Raw genomic sequence first — 19,205 nt, 5'->3', positions numbered from 1 at the left:
GGAAGATGATCCACAGCCTGCAGATCAAACTCAGATGCACCTGGTCTGAAGTCAGCACACAAATTTGGCTTTTGTGTCATCTGGATGCTTATGTTTCCGGTCTGGAGTTTGCAATGCACTTAAATTAAAAATGCAATTAAAAACATGCAACATCTAGTTTAGAATGTGTCTCTTTTTATTGTTATGCATTTAAAATAGTGCAATATGCTTGTGTGAGCTCATATCAGCTGAATAGTGGACCAGGGTTATTATCCATAAATTAAACTAAAACCATTGAAAACAATTTTGTTACTTGAAATAAAACTATAATAGTATATTAATGGTCCTAAAATACCACTTTAGTGGACATTAGACTAAAACAAATATATATGTATTTCCCAAAAAATATTAAGCTGTGAAATCAGCATGTTAGAATGATTTCTGAAAAATCATGTGACACTTGAATTTTACTTTGCAATTTAACTAAGATAATTATTTGACATCATAATAATGAGTGAGGGCCTTTTTTGCATTCTATAAAATTTGAATTGAGGTAATTAATTGTCATAATGTCATAAGAGGCTTATATTTTGTTAAATTCCTTTAAGCCTTAGGAAAAACTCTTGTATTTGAATGTTGTGTGTGTGTGTGTGTGTGTGTGTGTGTGTGTGTGTGTGTGTGTGTTAGTAAATGAAGAAACTTGCATCTGTTCTGGTGCCGTTTTTTTTTGTTTAAGTCTGTGACCCTTGTGGCTGTTGAAGATGGATGTATTGTAAACAGAAGCTTAAAATCATAAATAAAATTATATCGGAATTTATAGTTATCATAGTATATATACAGTATATATCCCAATCCAAAATAATCTTGCAGTGCACCATATTCCTTGTACTGTATGAATTCTGTCTCATCACTGAGAGTGTCAAGATATTTTCTGCTCACTGTGGACGTTATCCTCACTATCAGTTTGAGATTAAAATTTATAGTGATTTTTTTTATGGAATAGCTTGCAGAAAATGTCAGCCTGACAGATCTCAGTGAAAAAGGTGTCGTAAGAAATCACATGTGTCTCTGTGACAGAACTCAGCTCGACAGCAAATAAGAGTTGGAATGATGCTATTGTTTAGCTGACATGTCTTTCAACGGTCTAAAGCCTGAAACACACTAGTATATGAGCACACATACTAGTGTTTCTCTACAAGCTTGCTTTCTTACATTGTTGTGTTCTGAAAGCACTCGTTGCATCATGCTGCAATGGTCAGTATGGCATACATTAGCATAAATGGTCTTCTGTGGTCATGGTCAATGTGGTTTTTTGGGGGGGGGTTTAAGGTTTACTAGGTTTTTGTTCTCTTAATTGGGTTTGATAGGATTGCTGTTCCAAAATCACATTGCAATGGAAAATAAAAATAAAAAAGTTATTTTTATATTAATAAAAATAGTATCTCAATTACACTAAAATACCACTCCTTATCATATTTTTATTTTGGTGGCTTAATGTGAGGGATATTCTGTAAACAAAAAATGTTTCAGATTTATTTAAACATATATATATATATATTTTTTAAAATCATTTGAATTATTTAAAATAAATAAATAAAACATCTGATTATTGATATGTAATATATTGATTATTATTATAACATTTTCTATTATTTTTATACAAAAACTCAAAAAAAAATATTTTTAATAATAGACTCGCTTTTAATTAAGAGTTTCATTTTTAGAAAACCATCTCTTTTTTTTTTATAGAAAACCTTTAGTTTTATATGTGATCAAATGAAAAGTGAAAGTTTTTTTTTTTTTTTGTGAAGACTAACAGGTTTTGACTTGTTTGGTCCCACTCTGAGTTTTCACATTAGTTTATGATTCTTCCCTTTTTTTATGTGTAAATAACAAGTAAATAAGTCCTGTCCACAGACATGCAAATATATCTAATGCTAGACCAACAAGTGCTCATAAAGCACAGATCAAGAGGGTCAAAGCCTAATAATGTGAAAATTATTGAAATTAAAGTGCAACATGTGTTTGCTTTAGTTTGTCGGTCACAGATTCTGTTCCACGTGATGTCATGCAGTAAAAATGATTATGTTTTGCGTCATTATAGGTAATATAGTGCAGTATCAGTGCCAGCTGAATCTACCCACGTCCCGCCCAAAGGCATGCTTCATTTCTCCCGCACCTTTCTGAGAAGTGATTAATTTCCAGTTTCAGTTTTCCAACAGATAAAACCTGAAATTCGAGATGTGTGTGTGGTGAGGAACTTATATAGACGCCCCTAATGGGTGGAGGCCAACAGCAGAAAACAGGAAGGTGCTGATAAGACGCTCCAAAGTTCACCGGCACACCTGAGGAGCGCTAGATCTTCCTCCAGACCAACTGCAGATGGACAACTGGGGACGGACTCTGTCATTGCACAAATGACAGCCATCGAAGAATGTCCCACCGTTTGACTTCTCATTTTTGGATAGGAGATTTCTAGGAAGCGTCTCATGGAAATAATGAGACGACTGTGACCGTTGGATCTTTATTTGAAGCTTCTCAATTGGAGATATTTTCACTCGTCTGGATATGTGGCCTCTGAGAGTTACTGTTTTCTTGCTCTGCTTTACAGGTGAGTAATAAGAATCCACGTATTTCTTTAAAAATATATTTTCTTTCTTTTTCTTTCTTTATTTTTTTTAAAGTACTTAAAATAATCGTTTTCTTTCTTTTTTTTTTTTTTACATATTTTTTTTTATTTTATTTTTATTCTTTTCATTTTTAAAATGTTTTTTGTTTTCAAAATGACAATGAAATGAGCTTTTTTTTTTTATTGTTTTTTTTTTTTAACTGTTCAGAAACTGTAGGCCATACATATTTTTCTTACTGACCACGAAACTGTATTTTCCATTGTATTTCTTTAAAAATTATATTTTATTTATATATTTGTAAAAACTAAAAGTATTTAAACAATAAGCTTTTACTTAATATGTTTTTAATTATTTATTATTATTATTAATTCAATCAAAATTACAATAGAATATGTGTTTGTGACAATCAGCCAAGGTTATTATAATTAACTAAAACATTTAAAACATTGAATGAGGCATTTACTAAATGAATGAAATGAATTTAAAAAATAATTTCAGTCAATATAAATAAAACATAATGAAATTAAATAAAACAGCTAGCTGCCAAGGCAACAGTTCTAATTTTTATTTCGTTTAACTTGATGACTAAAATAATATTAAACTACATTAATTACTAAAATAATAAAATATATAGATGTTTAAAAATAATAATAAAAAGACAAAAAATGACTAAACCTCAAAATTAAAATGAACAGAGAATATAAAAATAAAACTGAATTAAAATTATTAATAAAAACTATAAAAGTATCTCAATGACACTAAAGTGCTATTTAAGTCTAATTTTAATTTTGGTTGCTGAATTAGAATATTCTGCATGTAAGAACCTTTTTCTGTAAACAAAAAGACTTGTATCTGAACTTTAGACTTGATAGAAGATGCCAGTATGTGAGTTGCATGTGTTTAATTGTGCATGTCATGTCAGGCCGTACTACATACGATCACGGATAAACTACTTCAGTTAACACCTTGTCTCATGCTTCTGTTTCTAATCAAATGACACTCCGTCTAGCACGTTTTATTTACCCATTAAAACCTATTTTATTCACATTTGCTGTGAGTGTTACTATTCACCATCTGTAGCGGTCAATCTCTTTACACGAGCAACACTTTCTGCTGGTGTATCTGGAGCCGTTCAGTTTTCCTCAAAGGAAAATCCAAACGTGCAGAGATTATTCATCCAGGCTCATAATCGATGGGGAACCATGTGGGTCATCATCTCGCTGTGAGACGCTCATCAAAACTCTGTCCATCGACCGCTGAAACTAGACAAGGAAAGTTGGCCAAGAAGAAAGTTTGAAAAAGCCCTGCGGTTTAAAGGATCTATATATTTATTGACTGATGTCAAACATCCTGAAGAGCTTGAGCAGGTTTGTGGATGCTGCTCAGAAGCATGTTGTTTCCTCTGCTGTTAGTGTTTCAAATGATAATCTGAAGAGTCAAGCGAACTCAATTCGGAATTCATTGCAAACTCAAAGACGGCATCATCTTCAACAGAGGAGCTTCTGTCTGTGTTTGTTTTAGTGTGTTATAAAATAGAGATGTGCAGCGTTGAGGAAAGTTACTTTTAAAAGTAATGCATTACAATATTGCATTACTCCCTAAAAAGTTACTTTTTTAGTTACTTTTTATGGAAAGTAATGCGTTACGTTACTTTTGCGTTACTTTTTCTCATCTGGGCTGGGCTTGCTATTTTTATTTTTATTTATATATATATATATATATATATATATAACAATTTCTATTTTTGGCAAATGTAAAGGCCCTTTCGCACCAAAAGTGAAATGAATAACCCTCAGTCATTCTGGATTGCATGAAACAGAATGCAGGAGAAGAAAGTTCAACACTCTGCAGCAATAAAAAAGAAAAAGAAATGTCATGTTTATCTGAAGTCATTTTAGCTTATTAATATGGTTGAATTGGATCATCGAAGATCGGCAGCAAAGATATTGGTTAATAAAATGTGATTAAATGCATAAAAGATATTTGTGTTAATACATTTAATTATTGCAGGTTTGCATTGCACTGCTTCCATTCATTTTGAGGAATACCTAATCTGTTTTTGTGCGAGTGAAATGAGTGAATGCATAATCATATTTAGTCTAGAACTACAGTAACATCATGTTCACTCAGCAGACACAATGCCTCTGCACTTACTTCCCATTTCTTGAGGACAGGAGAGCTGTCAGTCAATAAATGGGAAAATAAAGTAGCTTGCGTTACTTATTTGAAAAAGTAATTCAGATATTTTATTGTAAATTAAAAAGTAATGCGTTACTTTATTAGTTACTTGAAAAAAGTAATCTGATTACATAACTCACATTACTTGTAATGCGTTACCCCCAACACTCGTGATGTGTCGTTCATGAACAGTTCGTTCAATTTGAACAAATCTTTAATATAACTCGGGAACATCGAGTCGTCTCAGCGAGGGATTCGTTCATTTCGTGTTGACTGTGCATGCACAACATCCTATTGATTCTTTACAGTAAACAGAAATGATTAGTTCACCTCTCGAGTCTTCGTTTGTTCTTTTGACACGTGAAGTGACAGCAGTATTGGATACAGAAATGAGTTAATAATTCCCAACCTTCCTTACAAACACGTTTACAGTTATGTGATGTGTTTCTGGTCTCAAATTGTAGCTTTTTTATTTCTTACAATTTATACATTTGCGAATTTCTGTCACGATGGTTAACAGTGAATGTGATAATAAACAGGCTTAAACTTTATCCATATGATGAGGAAAAATCACTTTGATAAAGCAAAGATACCTATATATAATAACAGCAAACAGTTAATAATATGTAATGTTTGTGTTTGTTGTAAGATACTGAGCCGGGAAGCAGGCACGCGACAAAAGAACGAACAATAAAGATTGGGAGGTGAGGAAACAGACTGCATAACCTAAAACAGTGAATTAATCATTACTGTTTCTCATCATTTAATTTGGTCGTGGTTGCATTATAGTTTTATTGCATTGACAGTCTTATTCGAAATGTTGCGTATGTGTTGTGGAACTTGGCTATTAACATGTAACCTTTTAATTATATTCTGCTGAAATGAACGAAATGACTTGGAAAAAAGATTCGTTCATTTTGATCAACGAGATTCAAAGATCCGAGTCAGTAGAATGATCCGATCTTCCCATCACTATTATAAAACGGTTAGGTCCAGTCCTCGATTCTGATTGGTCGGCAGGTGTGTTTTATTCATGATAAAGCGCGGCTATGACTGCTTCACCCAACGGTTCTGTGTATCACTGCGCAACATCCGTAGCAACATAATCTATAATATAGCATCAAAACTGAATATTACTGTATTTATTCATTTCTGTTTCAGATATGTTAAGACAGTTTACACTGTAATGACGCCTCCACACTCGCGAGGTGTCGCGAATCGGTCTGCTTTAAACTAAAAGGTGGGAAACAGACGTTTTCTCATGCTGTGAGATAAGCAGATGTGTGTGTGTGAGAAAATATTATATCCAGCATATTCTTCAACGCGGAAGTAAGCCTATGGGACACTTCCGGTTCATTAGCCGCTATAGGAATATAATTAGCAGAATTACAACGTATGGTAAAACTGTTTGCACTACAAACAAGTGTTTATATTAAGATAATACATTAAATAATATGGTAAGACACACCGATTTGCAATATCAAGCAGCAAAAGGAGCGGTTTTGTACAGCTAAAAATAGCTGGAAGTGAATGAGACCGGAAGCAAGACCCATAGAATTTACAAATGGCCGCACCCATTTTTACGGTAAGATTAAGGTGGATATGGTGTTAAAAAATAAACGAGATTGCAGATGAGAACAGTTCCTATTCTGTGTTTTTATTTGAGATTGAAAAGATGAGGAATGTTGCACCTGAGCATTCTCTTACCGTTTACTGTTGCTGTCAGGAACTATTTTTTAGCGGAAGGGTAACATTTACTGAATTTACTTCAAAAAAGTAACATCAATACATACATTTTTGGTTTTAATCATTTTGTGTGGTAACCGTTTTATAACAGCAATAAGGTACTCATGGCGTGCTGTATTGTGAATAAGTCACGCCTCGAGTATCTTATTGCTTATTGTTGTAACCGCATCAGCTGTGGAGTATAAATGGAAAAACCGACCCGAGGGACAAAGTGTCTGCTTTGCTTTTAGACAAAAGACATTCAGACCAGAACATCATTAGTTGATTTATATATACCTAAGATGGTCACAACACAATGGAAGATGTTCACAGACCTCTAAAACCATCTCGCCTTTATTGTTCTGTCTTGCAGGTTGCTGGGGTCAGAGCTGTAATCGCACGAAGGCTTATTTTGAGTCCAGGAATTTCTTCAGCGTTCTCCATTGGGATACTGTTGGGGCTCCGGGTCAAACGCTTCTCTACAGCGTCCAGTACAACCTGTGAGTGACAGAGACGAGAGCAAAACAGGGCTGGACCTCTGCTTTTCCTTCCACCCACTCCCCCCTTTTTTCCATTTATAGCATGCTAGGTACAATTGCACAGATAAGGAGATTTTTTTATATATTATCATATTAGAAGTACATTGTTATTATCACATATATCATGTAAATACATTAATCTCTTTTAATATATATATAGAAAGAGACCACTGTCGCATGAATATATATTATTAAAATGTCAAATTAATATAAAAACATTAACATAATATATTAAAAAGCAAATTTAATAAATATATAGAGAGAAAGAGAGAATGTTTGTTGTACTAAATTATATATGATAAAATGCAATAATGCAATGAAGTTATAATGTATTATAACATTTTTTCAATTAATGTAATATATATATATATATATATATAAGAGACTATATTGTGATACAATTACAGACATACATTTTTTCACATCATGATATTACATTTTGGTACAGTAACTGCCGAACACTACTGAGAGAATTAATAGGGGTTTGACACAGTCCTTTGAATTAATGGGAGCAATTTATTGTAAGAAAAACACAATCACTTACGTTGAAGAAAACGCACACATTTTTTATGCTAATGTCATGCTTATGCCTGTGCTCACATGGCATTATCATTTAAAAGACATTTGAAATAATTTGTAGTGTTAAATATATAATAAATTATTTGGCCATGGGTTTAATGTTTTCCTCTCAGTCCTTTGGTTTTCTGTGAATAACATTGTGAAGTCTGTGACTCGTGACTTTGGTGAAGGACGCACTGTGGTCAGCCGGTTGTGAATCTCTGAACTGCAATTAAAAACAGAGCAGGAAGAAGCTGCGTCTGCGAAATGTTGCCGGCCCTTTCTGGCCTTGGCACCGAATCTTCTGCACCAGTCACAGTTACGCTTTACAGAGAAACTGATGGGGAAAAATAAATGTGATGGGAACGGAGGGAGCAGCAGTGCATGTTGGGAGGGTCAGTGGGGCAGACAGCGGATGACGGGATGAGAGACGAAAGCTTCAGAAGCTCCAGATAATCCCACATCAGTCCAACCTCTTCACCTCTCCACCCATATTGGAGCTTTTGAGCTTTGAATGCTTTTCATATGCTTTTCGTTTCTTATTTTTGCTCCGTTATACAGTAGTAGATATATGATTACAGCAAAATAGTCCAGTGCCTGCTTTTTTAAAAACATTTATGATCAAAGATATACATCATATATCGAAAACAAAAAATATATATATATATAATTTATTATTTTTATAGAATACTTATTTATATAAATAAAATTCATGTTATAATTATTTTATTTTATATTTTTATATAAATTAGTTTTGTTTGTAATATTTTATAGTTATACGTTTTTCATTTATTTTTATAGAAATAATATTTGTTAATTTTAATCTTAATTTTAAAATTAATTTAATTAAAAATAATTTGTACTAAACTTATCTTTTTATATAAAATATTTTCTTTTTTTCTATTTTAAATCTAAACTTTTTTTTCTTGAAGTGCATTTTTATATTTGCTAGAAATAATAGTTATTTTCTTCATTTTTAATTTAAAAAAATTATTTTGTATTAACTGCCATTTTTTACATTTGTAATTGAACAAGTTCAACGAAAACACTTTTTCCAAATTAAGGTCGTTGCACTGAGAATTTGCATTTATTGACTTTAATGACTTAATATATTTATAACTTGAGTTGTTCCAAAGATAACAATGAGCATGCAATATCTGATACATGATGTAACACGTGATATGACATATGCACACAGTAAACAGGGTGTGTAATGATGTACCAGGTGAAGAGCAGGAGAACTAGTTTAGGCTAAATAGAATCTGGTTAGTCTGGTCAATTTAAAAGAGTTTCTGTGTGCACTCACTGCAACTATGATTAGTATGATTAGTGAAGATCTGCATTAAATGGGTGCTGATTCATTTCCTCCAGAGACTGTGTTTGTGTCTGTCACATGCAACTTTATTGAATGTAAGTGAGTATCTGCTGTCGTTCTTCTGACTGAAGTCTGTTCTGTTGCAGTTATGGGAAACCGTATGAACCAGTGATGTGGTGTCAGAACATCTCCACTCCTGTTTGTGACATGACGGATGTGATGACCCATGTGATGAGCGATGTGACCTCTAAATATCATGTCAAGGTCAGCGCCGGTGGACGGTGCTTGGGAGAGGTGATGTTCAGTCCGTTTTGGGAAAGTAAGTTATTTTGGACTTTCATTCTTCAGCTCAAATTATGTTTGTGGTCAAGCTAAAGGGATAGTTCACCAAAAATGTGCTGTTAATTAACTATACAAGATGTAGGCAAATGTTTCTCTTCAGTTGAACAGTAAAGAAGATTTTTAGCTGAAACCGTGATCATTGGTGATTCATAAAGTGCAAGTCAATGGCTACTGGCACTTTAAGAGTCAAAAAAACACATCAGGCAACACAAAATGAATCCCTGTGGCTCCTGACAATATATTGAGGTCTTATGAAGTGAAACGATCAGTCTGTGCAAGAAACTCAACATTATTTACATCATTGTAATCCAGAGCCTTAGGTAAACAGTCTGGAGGGATGTCCGGTTCACGAACAAATCATTCTGGCCACGTACACACTGCAGCTAAATTCGGTTGTCAGTTCACCTTTTACTCCTTAATCGCGTTCTGTACACACATAATTCACTAAAATACGGGCGTGACAACCGCATTAACTCACGAAAAATACAGGTAGTGACAATCGCATTTACAGAAATTCTACGCAGTGTGTTACGGAACTGAACTGAACAACTAGTCGTTAATGACGTTTTTGAACGTGCACCAGAAATGTGTCTTCATCTGTATGTGAGATGCAAGAAAATAACAATGAAAGAAGTCTTAATCTTAGCACATTTTGACACGGGGCTAGTTGCGCTCACAAGCCCTAAAGTGTCAGTGTTGCCAGATCTTCATAGAAAAGAAAAAAAAACAACAAACAAGGACAAGCACAAAAAACACTAAAACACCCAAATGCTTTATGTTTTATAGTACAAAAAAAAACATATATCTCATATCCGCAACAGACCACTTTATTAACTCCATAAAGTGCCTGGCTTTATGAGCTAAGACCGAACAACATACCTAAAAGCGCTTGTAAATATGAGGACATGGCAACACTGCAAGACAGCGCTCTCTAAAGCAGCCTCCCGAGCATAAACAAAACACAGCACGTCTATCAGCGGTAGTTTAGTTTAAATTGACGGACAAAAAGAGTCTTTAGCCAAAAAATGGCACATACCAAACGGCAAAAATGTTGCTATGGTTACAAATGCGAGAGTGACTGCTGTTGCATACACACATGGAATGATAATTTACGGCACTCACTCCTGAAACTTGCAGTGTGTACGTGGCCTCTTTTGAACCAGTTCTTTGTGGTGAACAAGATGAACCAGTTCAAATCAGATCAAATCAAAACTCACTTTCAGACACCTGACAGTCACTCCAACTGGAAATAAGCCGAAATACCGCCGTATATCTGATCCTGTGATGAATGAACTGATTCAGCGCATGGGGTAAGCAAAATAATCTTGTTTTCTGTTTGAAATAAGATTATTTTGCTTACCCCATTGGCAGATTATTTTGCTTGTTCTAAGCAAAAACTCACTTAATTTTGACTTATTTTTCTGAAAACACGACAATAATTTTTACTTGTCTAGAAAATCCTTCTTGATTTAAGAATTTTTAGATATCTCGGCTGGAAACAAGACAAAAAATCTAAGTAAGAAAAGTAGTGTTTGCAGTGTAATTCAAATATCCGATGAGTGTCGCTAAAAGTTAATGCTGTATCGTGTTGGAAATATCCCCTACACCAAACCCAACCCTAAACCCACCTGATAGTGTCAACAAATGCAGAAGTAATATAAAAAACGCATTTGTTGATGCAGCCGTGCTATTTGAACTTCCTTATGCGGATCTGAGTTGTACTGTCGAACCGTAGTTTCACGGGGTTCGTATCTGAGCTCTTCATCTCTCAAGTGCAACGCCGTATCGCGTGAGCTTCCGAACAAACATTAGAACGAATTCGAAAACTCACGCATATGAAGCTGAATATGTGACAAGACGTTCAAAAGTATCAGTTTTCAAACTTTTAAATGTTAAAATTGTTTAGAATTCATAACATAATATTCCTCAAGTAATTATGCGAAAATTAGGCTTTATTAATCGAAACTGTGGACCTGCAAATCATATTCAAAAGGAATAAAAGTTGTCGGAGTTTTACTGCCTCTAGTGTTTCATTTCAACTGGAAACTGCAGCGATTCGTGTCTATAGGTACGTTTTTTTGAGTTTCGCAGAAATGTAGGTAGAGGCATGTTTTTCCAATGAGCCTATGTTGGATGTCATTGTGTGATTATGTAAACCAACTAGGGATGTGAACCAGTTCATTGAAACAAACAGTCCCAAAGAACCAGTTCATGGAAAAGAATCATATTTCCTCATTTGCCTGAGGCTCTGGGTTACAGGTAATAATGTTGTAAATAATGTTCAGTTTCTTGCACAGACTGATTGTTTCACTTCATAAGACCTCAATATATCAGTCAGGAGCCATGGGGATTCATTTTGTGTTGCCTGATGTGCTTTGTTTGACTCTCAAAAATGTGCAGCCGCTGACTTGCATTTTATGAATCACCAAGGACCACGGTTTCAGCTAAAAATCTTCTTTACTGTTCTGCTACAGAAATAAACTCACCTACATCTTGGATGGCCTGAGGGTGAGTAAATTAACAGCTAATTCTCATTTTATGTGAACTGTCCCTTTTAACAACAACATCTTAAACGGCAAACATCATAAACTGTCTTGATGGTTTCTCAAAATCTGTCTCTCTGTCTCGTTTCAGCCACATTCGCAGCTCCGCAGCTGTCAGTAACGTCAAACCAAACCCATCTGAATGTGACGGTTTCGCCTCCGATGGCCGCTTGGAACTGCTCTATTGAGAATATCGGCTTTTGGGGAAAAGGTTTCCCGAGATCATCCGTTAAGTACACAGTTCGTCTGACACATCCCGAGTCACTGGCTGGAAAGGTTATTTATTCCTGATTCTCCTTCAGTCGTTATTAGGATCCATTAGGATTCATGTTATTATTTACTTACTTAACTTTATTGTACTTAAAAGCAATTCTTTATGTATTAGTTGCTGTCTCCATATATATGTGTGGAAACATGTGCATTCTGTCTTTTTGCAGGTATTTGAGGACACGTCTCGCTCAGTGTTTCTTTGGCTTGTGGAGACAGACATGCAGTACTGTGGTGATGTGTTATACACACTCACACATCCCGGTCGGTCCAGTCCCAGTGAAAATGCCTCCTTTTGTGTGACTGTCTCAGGTAATTCAACAGTTTGTGCTTTGATTGATGTGTAGAAAACTATAGTCCACATTCCGATGACTGAATCTGAACACCCATCATTTAGGAAAACAATTCATGTTTTCAATGTTTTATTGTTTCCCTTCATTAATACCCTAACTAAATCTACAATTTACATTATTTATCTATTCATTCATTCATTCATTTTTGAGCTTATTCTTTTTCATTATCATTATTTTATTTATTTATTTTCTTAGACATGAATGTATATAGAATGCAAAATAATGATAGCAAATGAGACAAAGTCATTTTATTTTACTATTATGTAACAGAAAATGTGCACTATATACGATTGTCAACTACTTATTTATGTATTAATTTATTCATATTTTTTGCTTTTTTTTTTTTTTTTACAAATTTTTATTTATTTTTCTAGACATAAATGGGCAGTATATTTAATGCAAACTTATGATAGCAAATGAGACAAAGTTGCTGAAAATGAATGAAAACCTATTTTTCAGTGTTTACTATTATATAACAGAAAAGATGGATTATATACAAATATTTATTTATTTATTCATTTATTTTTCATTCATTCGCTCTTTTTTTAATTTTATTTAATTTTATTTAATTTTATTTTATTTTATTTTATTTTATTTTATTTTATTTTATTTTACATGAATGGCCACAGTGTACAATATATAATGCAAAATAATGAAAGCAGTTGAGACAAAGTTGCTGAAATTAAATAGTAACCTATTTCACAGTGTTTACTATTATATAACAAAAAATGTGCATTATTTACAATTGCCAACAAATTAATGATTTATGTATTTATTTATTTTCTTAAACATAAATGGCTAGTATATGATGCAAAATAATGACAGCAATTGAGACAAAGTTGTTGAAATTAAATAAAACCCTATTTCAGAGTGTATTCACATCATATACGATTGCCAGCAGATTTTATAAGTGACACCAGACTGAACTTTACATTCATCTGCAATTTCTGTGTCTTTCAGCACCTAAATCCTGGCTTCATATATTAATATGGCCTTGTCTGCTGGCTCTGCTGCTGCTGATCGTTCTACCCATCATGCTTTGCCAGCTGTCAGTAAAGAGAAAGAGCTCCTTACCGAAACCGCTGGTAAGTGATTGTGTCATATTCACTGTGGGAAATTCCAGGTGAACATACCTGGAATGGGCTCCCGTCTTACCGGCAGTGAAAAGTCCTGTTTGACAAGAGCGTCACGTTTCTCTTAAACCCCTGAAGGAATGCGTCTTATCTGCACATTGCTCTCGGCAACACAAAATGAGTTTATCATGTCGATTACGGTAAGCACAATTAAACATCTGCTTCCAGAACAACAGTCACGGATTTTCCTTGCAGCACTTCTGCGCTTTCATGGATTATTTACCCTGTTTTGGATTTTGAGATATTATAAAAAGTCTTATCCGTTTGTGATGTGAAAAGATAAATCATGCATGTTGATATTTGCTCAGTAAATTGACTCAGTTTGGGTTCTTGTGTAACCTTGTGTAGTTGTGTTGATTAATCAAGTCAATATTTGGCTTCACAAAACGTCTTTCACTTAAACTTCCTTGTGGACTACGACTCGTTTGATGAATCAATTCTGCTTCATTCTGTTTCAAATACATGAATCTAGAATCAAATATGATCATATGTGAATTTTATAAGTCAGGGATTTCCACACATTTTTGTCAGCCAAATCTTTGACCTACAATATTTACTTGAAGTAGGATAAATATTTCAATAACTTAACAGCATATTTGCATGTTCATGGTTCTCTGATGTTGATTAATGTTCACATGACATGCATTAACCACTTTTTTAGTATTTTATTTGTATTATTTTAAATTATTTATTTTTGGGGTTTAAATGATTGTTTGAAAGTTTTATTTCGATTGTTTTATTTGAAAATTATTTCTTTTAATTTGAATTTTTTCTTATTTAATTGGTTTTTAGTAAGTGTTTTGGTTGTTTTTGTAATTTTTTGGACATTTTATGATTTAATTAGTTTGTAGTGTTTAAATAGTTTTTATTTTGCAATGATATATTTTAATTCAACATTTTTTCTGATTTAATTAATTTGTAATTAGTGTTTATTTTTAATTTTATTTATTATTTAAATTTTAAAACACTTAATTTTAATATTATTTAATTGACTTTTAGTAGGTGTTTTATTTTTATTATTTTTAAATTATTTATTTTGATTTTACATTTTATGATTTAATTAATTTTTAGCAAGTGTTTTATTTAGATTTTTATGTTTTTATTTTACAGTATATCTTAATTTGAAATTTTTTCTGATTTAATAGATTTTTTTGTGTTTTATTTCGATTTGCTTTTATTTTAAAATTATTTATTTTTATGTGATATTTTATGATTCAGTTGATTTTTAGTTAGTGTTTTATTTAGATTTAAATTTTAAGATGATTTTTTTTTATTTTAATTTGACATTTTTATGATTTAAGTTTTTAGTAAGTGTTTTATTTGCGTGGTTTTTATTTTAACATTATTATTAGCTTCAAATTAGCGTCATAAACTCACGATTTGGGAATCATAGTTAAAAGTGATTTAAGTGACCAAACGTCCCAGTTTACCTGGGATAGACTGGTGTACCAACAATTTATTTAAAAATATAAATATATATCCTAAATATCCAATAGACTCAAAAACTCTCTCTTCTCCCCGTAAAACAGATCCTGCCAAAGAACAGCAGTCCTGCGTTTTGCTCATATCCCAGAGACGACATCTCTAAAGTGGAAGTGTGGTCCGGATTTGTTGCGACGTTTGAACCACAGGCTTTTTTTTCTCCGCCGAAGTCAGAGACCGTGGTTAATGATGCTTACGCACCCCAGGAGCCCTGTGACCAGGAGTGCACACACGATCAAACGGACATCCCGGTCCAGGACAGCCCAGAGTCTTCTGTGCACTACAGCATGATTGTGCCTGTCCAGATCTCCATCGAACCATCATCTGATGGCACAACAGAAACCCACTCGGATTCATTTGGTCCAGAGTCCTTTTCGAGCTTTTTAATAAGCCATTCAGACACCGAAAACAACAGCGGGCCACTGGTGGTACCGGTTAGACCCACTAAAAACGGTGCGCTGCAGTTTCACGACTGTTTATTCCAGTGTGACACTGGTCAAAATTCTCCAGAACCTTCCCGGGACTCAGAAGGTTTATCTGGAGAACAAACTCCTTTACTATCTGACCTAGTTCAGAAGGACTCCAGGTGTAGCTCATCCTACCTGCCCTTACATGTTTCTGACGTTGTGACGTCAAACTACAGGCAAAACTGGCTGCCAGGGATTCCTCTGGAGGGACAACAAGACCAGAGGACTTACGTTATGAGGACAGACCACCTCCAGGACTCAACTGAACCCGATGAGGACTTCATAGATGGAGAGGAACCTAGAGTTGGTGTGATCTTTCTGGACAGGTGGATGGTGGAGACGCAGGGATTGACTTTGTCTTGCAACTGAACCGGCGGAGCTTCTTGCTCTTCTCAGTGCTCATCTTAGTACGTCCATGCAAGATTTAAAAAAATGTTAAACGATCATCTGTTGGATTTTGCCAGCTCATTGCATCAGGTAGTTGCGTAGGAAGTGGCGCAAGTTTGAGAGTTCGTACAAACGTTATGAGTTCACTAGCTTCACTTAAAGGTCTTTCCGTATGAAATCAACCAAACTTCAAAAACCTTCCCAGCTAAAATGCTTGATTTTGTTACTTTTTTCTGAAAGACAAACATAAAAAGTGATGAAAGCCAACATAGTACGTGCCATAGATTCATATTTACTGAGTAATCCACTATTTTGTCAAAATGTGGGGTCAAAATGACCCTTCACCTGAGATTTGGAGCCATATTATAGGTGGGAAAAATGACTTTAGAAAAATGGCAGCTACATCATGTTAATATTACACAGAGATTGGTAGGTCTATTAGTAAAATCCGTTGACTTAAGCAATATGTGTTGCATTATGTGCCAATGGTGACCATTCAAAAATGGAAAAAATGCACTTTTTGTGATTTTTTCCAAAGTTTGCATGCCTGAAACTCAAGAAGTATTAAAGATATCTTAATGTTATTTTAGATGTTGGTTCTTAAGAAAAGTTTCTTTTGTAATCTTCATTTTTAAGGCCCAATGTGATTCAGTTCCAGAGATATTGGGGTCTCAATTTGGCTCCATGAGTAAATTGTTAAACTCTACACTAACAGCGGTCAAAAACCAAATGCAAATACAAAATAGTGGATTACTCAGTAAATATTCATCCATAGCATGTAATGTTTTGGCCTTCTTTCACATTTATGTGTTTCTCTCAATAGAAAAAAATATATATTTATATATATTTTAGCCAGAGACCTTGAGTTGAGTTGACACTAAATGACCTTAAAGGGAATTTCAAAAGCAATGAGTGTTTTCAAACTGGCACTTTGACTGAAACTAAGCTTATCTGTAGCATTGCCATTTTTTTTTGCCAAGTGTTATACCATTTGTTTGTTAATATGTCTCTGTTTTAACTTATTTGACTATTTAATTAATGCATAATGCATGAGTCAAAATGCAGACAAACCTGAAATACATGTTGTAATTGCTGTGTTGTTGCATTTTCCAGAAACATTGACGGGTTTGACAGTATTTGTTGCGCTAATCTGAATAACGGTAAGGTCAGCATGAAATACTGTTCAAAACCCATTTAACTTCTGATGCATTTCTCAGGGAAACAAGATATTCAAGAAACGTTTGCATATCTGTTTATAATCGGATTGATGGCTCAATCAGATCGATCTGATTGAGCTTGATCTGAATGGAATAATAGACATGAAATTCAACTATATTCTCAATCTGAGTAAAAAATACCTTTTGCACATGCACAGTTGATAGGGTTACATACGTTTTACATAATTCGAATGTGCACAGTATGCCCTGAAGTTTTGATTTGAATTGGCCTACATGAAATGCACATGTAAATGAATATGTGAATCGTATTGCAACATTTATGGTTCATGTAGAATTTTCAGAATCTGAAATCAGATTGGATTCGTTCTGACTGATGAAAATTAGTGCAAGTAAGCATACCAAATGAGAAAAAATGTCATGCAACTCTTGATTTGATCAGTTTTTATTGATTTGATCATAAAAAAAGGAAAGTAATAGAAAAATTTGAATAGCATGCAGTAATGAATCGCTTACAGTAAGGCAATGGATGCATTAAGAAAGTTAATGAGGCTCATTTTGATTTCATGCTGACTTTTATAAAACATTTTAACAGTAACTTTGAAGGGTTCGGTCTTATTTCATTGTGCAGCTCTATACAAACAATGACAGACCTGGAAGGCGTGTCTGTAAAAGCACGTCTTAAACATAATGCTGGAAATTTCCACACTCGTGAATTATATATTTGCATACCAGATAAAAGACTCTCATGTTCCTTGGAGTCGGTGTGAAAGGCTTCATGGGGATTTTACAGTCTGCAGCTATGAGGAAGTGCTGAAGTGTGTTAGGTGCTGCGAAATACCTCAGAAACACTGACAAAAGGAGGAAACGAACATATAATTGCAAGGTGAAGAAAATCAGGAAATCAGGAAAAGCAACCATAGTCTAAATCTTCCATAATCTTATGGCGAGTTGCAGACGCTTGATCCTCAAACATGTCAAATATGTTATTTAAATAATGTACTGTTCATCTCATATTGGACTAGCAGTGTATTGATTTGATTGGCATAGTAAAGTTTTCTTTTAAATATTTGTTCTTTCACTTTAATTTTTGATAAGTCATTGTGAATATTACAGTATATTGGTTCTCTACTGTAAGGTTTGTTATGGTAAATTATGCTTAGTTTTGCTCGAAACATCACCTGTTTTGCAGCGCCGATCTCATCCACATTTAAACACTGTACAGAGAGCAAACAATGCAAAGGTCAGAGTCATTTTCATCGCATGCTCATAAACCGTTTACAGTGATAATATGAGAAAATGATTATCTAAAGGTGACAAAGTTCCTCTGTTGTTGCGTGACAAAACAGGTCACCTTTCACCCGGAAAACAGAAGGAAAAATATATGCACTGCTGTTCAAAAGTTTGGGTTCAGTAAGATTTTTAATATTAAAAAAAAAGCAACAAGGCTGCATATATTTGATCAAAAATACTGAAAAAAATAATACAATTGTGAAATATTATTACAATTTAAAATAATGATTTTCTATTTTAATATACTTTAAAATATAATTTATTTCTGTGATGCGCAGCTGAATTTTCAGCATCATTACTCCAGTCTTCAGTGTCACATGATCTTCAGAAATCATTCTAATATGCTGATTTGCTGCTCAAGAAACAGTTCTGATTATTATCAATGTTGGAAACTGTTTTGTGACACTGACATTTTAGACATTGTTACTGTAATGTCTCAAGACTTGTTTTGGATTCTCATTAGATTCTCAGTCAAGTGAAAGTTGAAGTAAACTTAGTTATAAAACTGTAATCATTAATAATGTCTCTCATCAGTTCATTATCTCCAGTGTCTCTGAGGTGTAATTAATTCAGATTCCCAGTGCTGGAAATATAATTTGGTAGATGATCTTACTCTTCCCCCAAAAATACACAAACTAGATATAATATATTTTAATTTTAACAGCTCATTATGAAGTTGGTGATTGATTTAGGTCGTGGTAACTTGTTAATCTGCCTTTTAAAGTTTAAAGTTTGTTTCGCCATCTGTTTCATTCTGTGCTTGGTAATTAATTGAATGTCTGTTTAATGAGTGATAATCAAATAGAACAGGTGCATGAAGGTTGGAATGTTCATTTTTA

The 19,205-nt window shown here is 33.9% G+C and overlaps 1 protein-coding gene across 1 annotated transcript; it reads left to right on the top strand.

Moving 5' to 3' along the window:
* The first annotated feature begins 2,534 nt into the window (after positions 1-2,534).
* On the top strand, positions 2,535-15,880 carry LOC107688250 (uncharacterized). Its single transcript, XM_016485876.1, has 7 exons — positions 2,535-2,590; positions 6,886-7,012; positions 9,071-9,243; positions 11,901-12,085; positions 12,247-12,388; positions 13,390-13,514; positions 15,092-15,880. The coding sequence occupies exons 1-7, from the start codon at positions 2,548-2,550 to the stop codon at positions 15,878-15,880; spliced, it is 1,584 nt and encodes a 527-aa protein (XP_016341362.1). The 5' UTR covers positions 2,535-2,547.
* The last annotated feature ends 3,325 nt before the right edge of the window (positions 15,881-19,205 follow it).

The sequence above is a fragment of the Sinocyclocheilus anshuiensis genome, unplaced genomic scaffold, assembly GCF_001515605.1.
Source record: "Sinocyclocheilus anshuiensis isolate Anshui unplaced genomic scaffold, SAMN03320099.WGS_v1.1 scaffold1162, whole genome shotgun sequence".
Classification (NCBI taxonomy): Eukaryota; Metazoa; Chordata; class Actinopteri; order Cypriniformes; family Cyprinidae; genus Sinocyclocheilus; species Sinocyclocheilus anshuiensis.
Note: the sequence above shows the minus strand (reverse complement) of the source record. Positions and strands in the feature narration are given on the sequence as shown.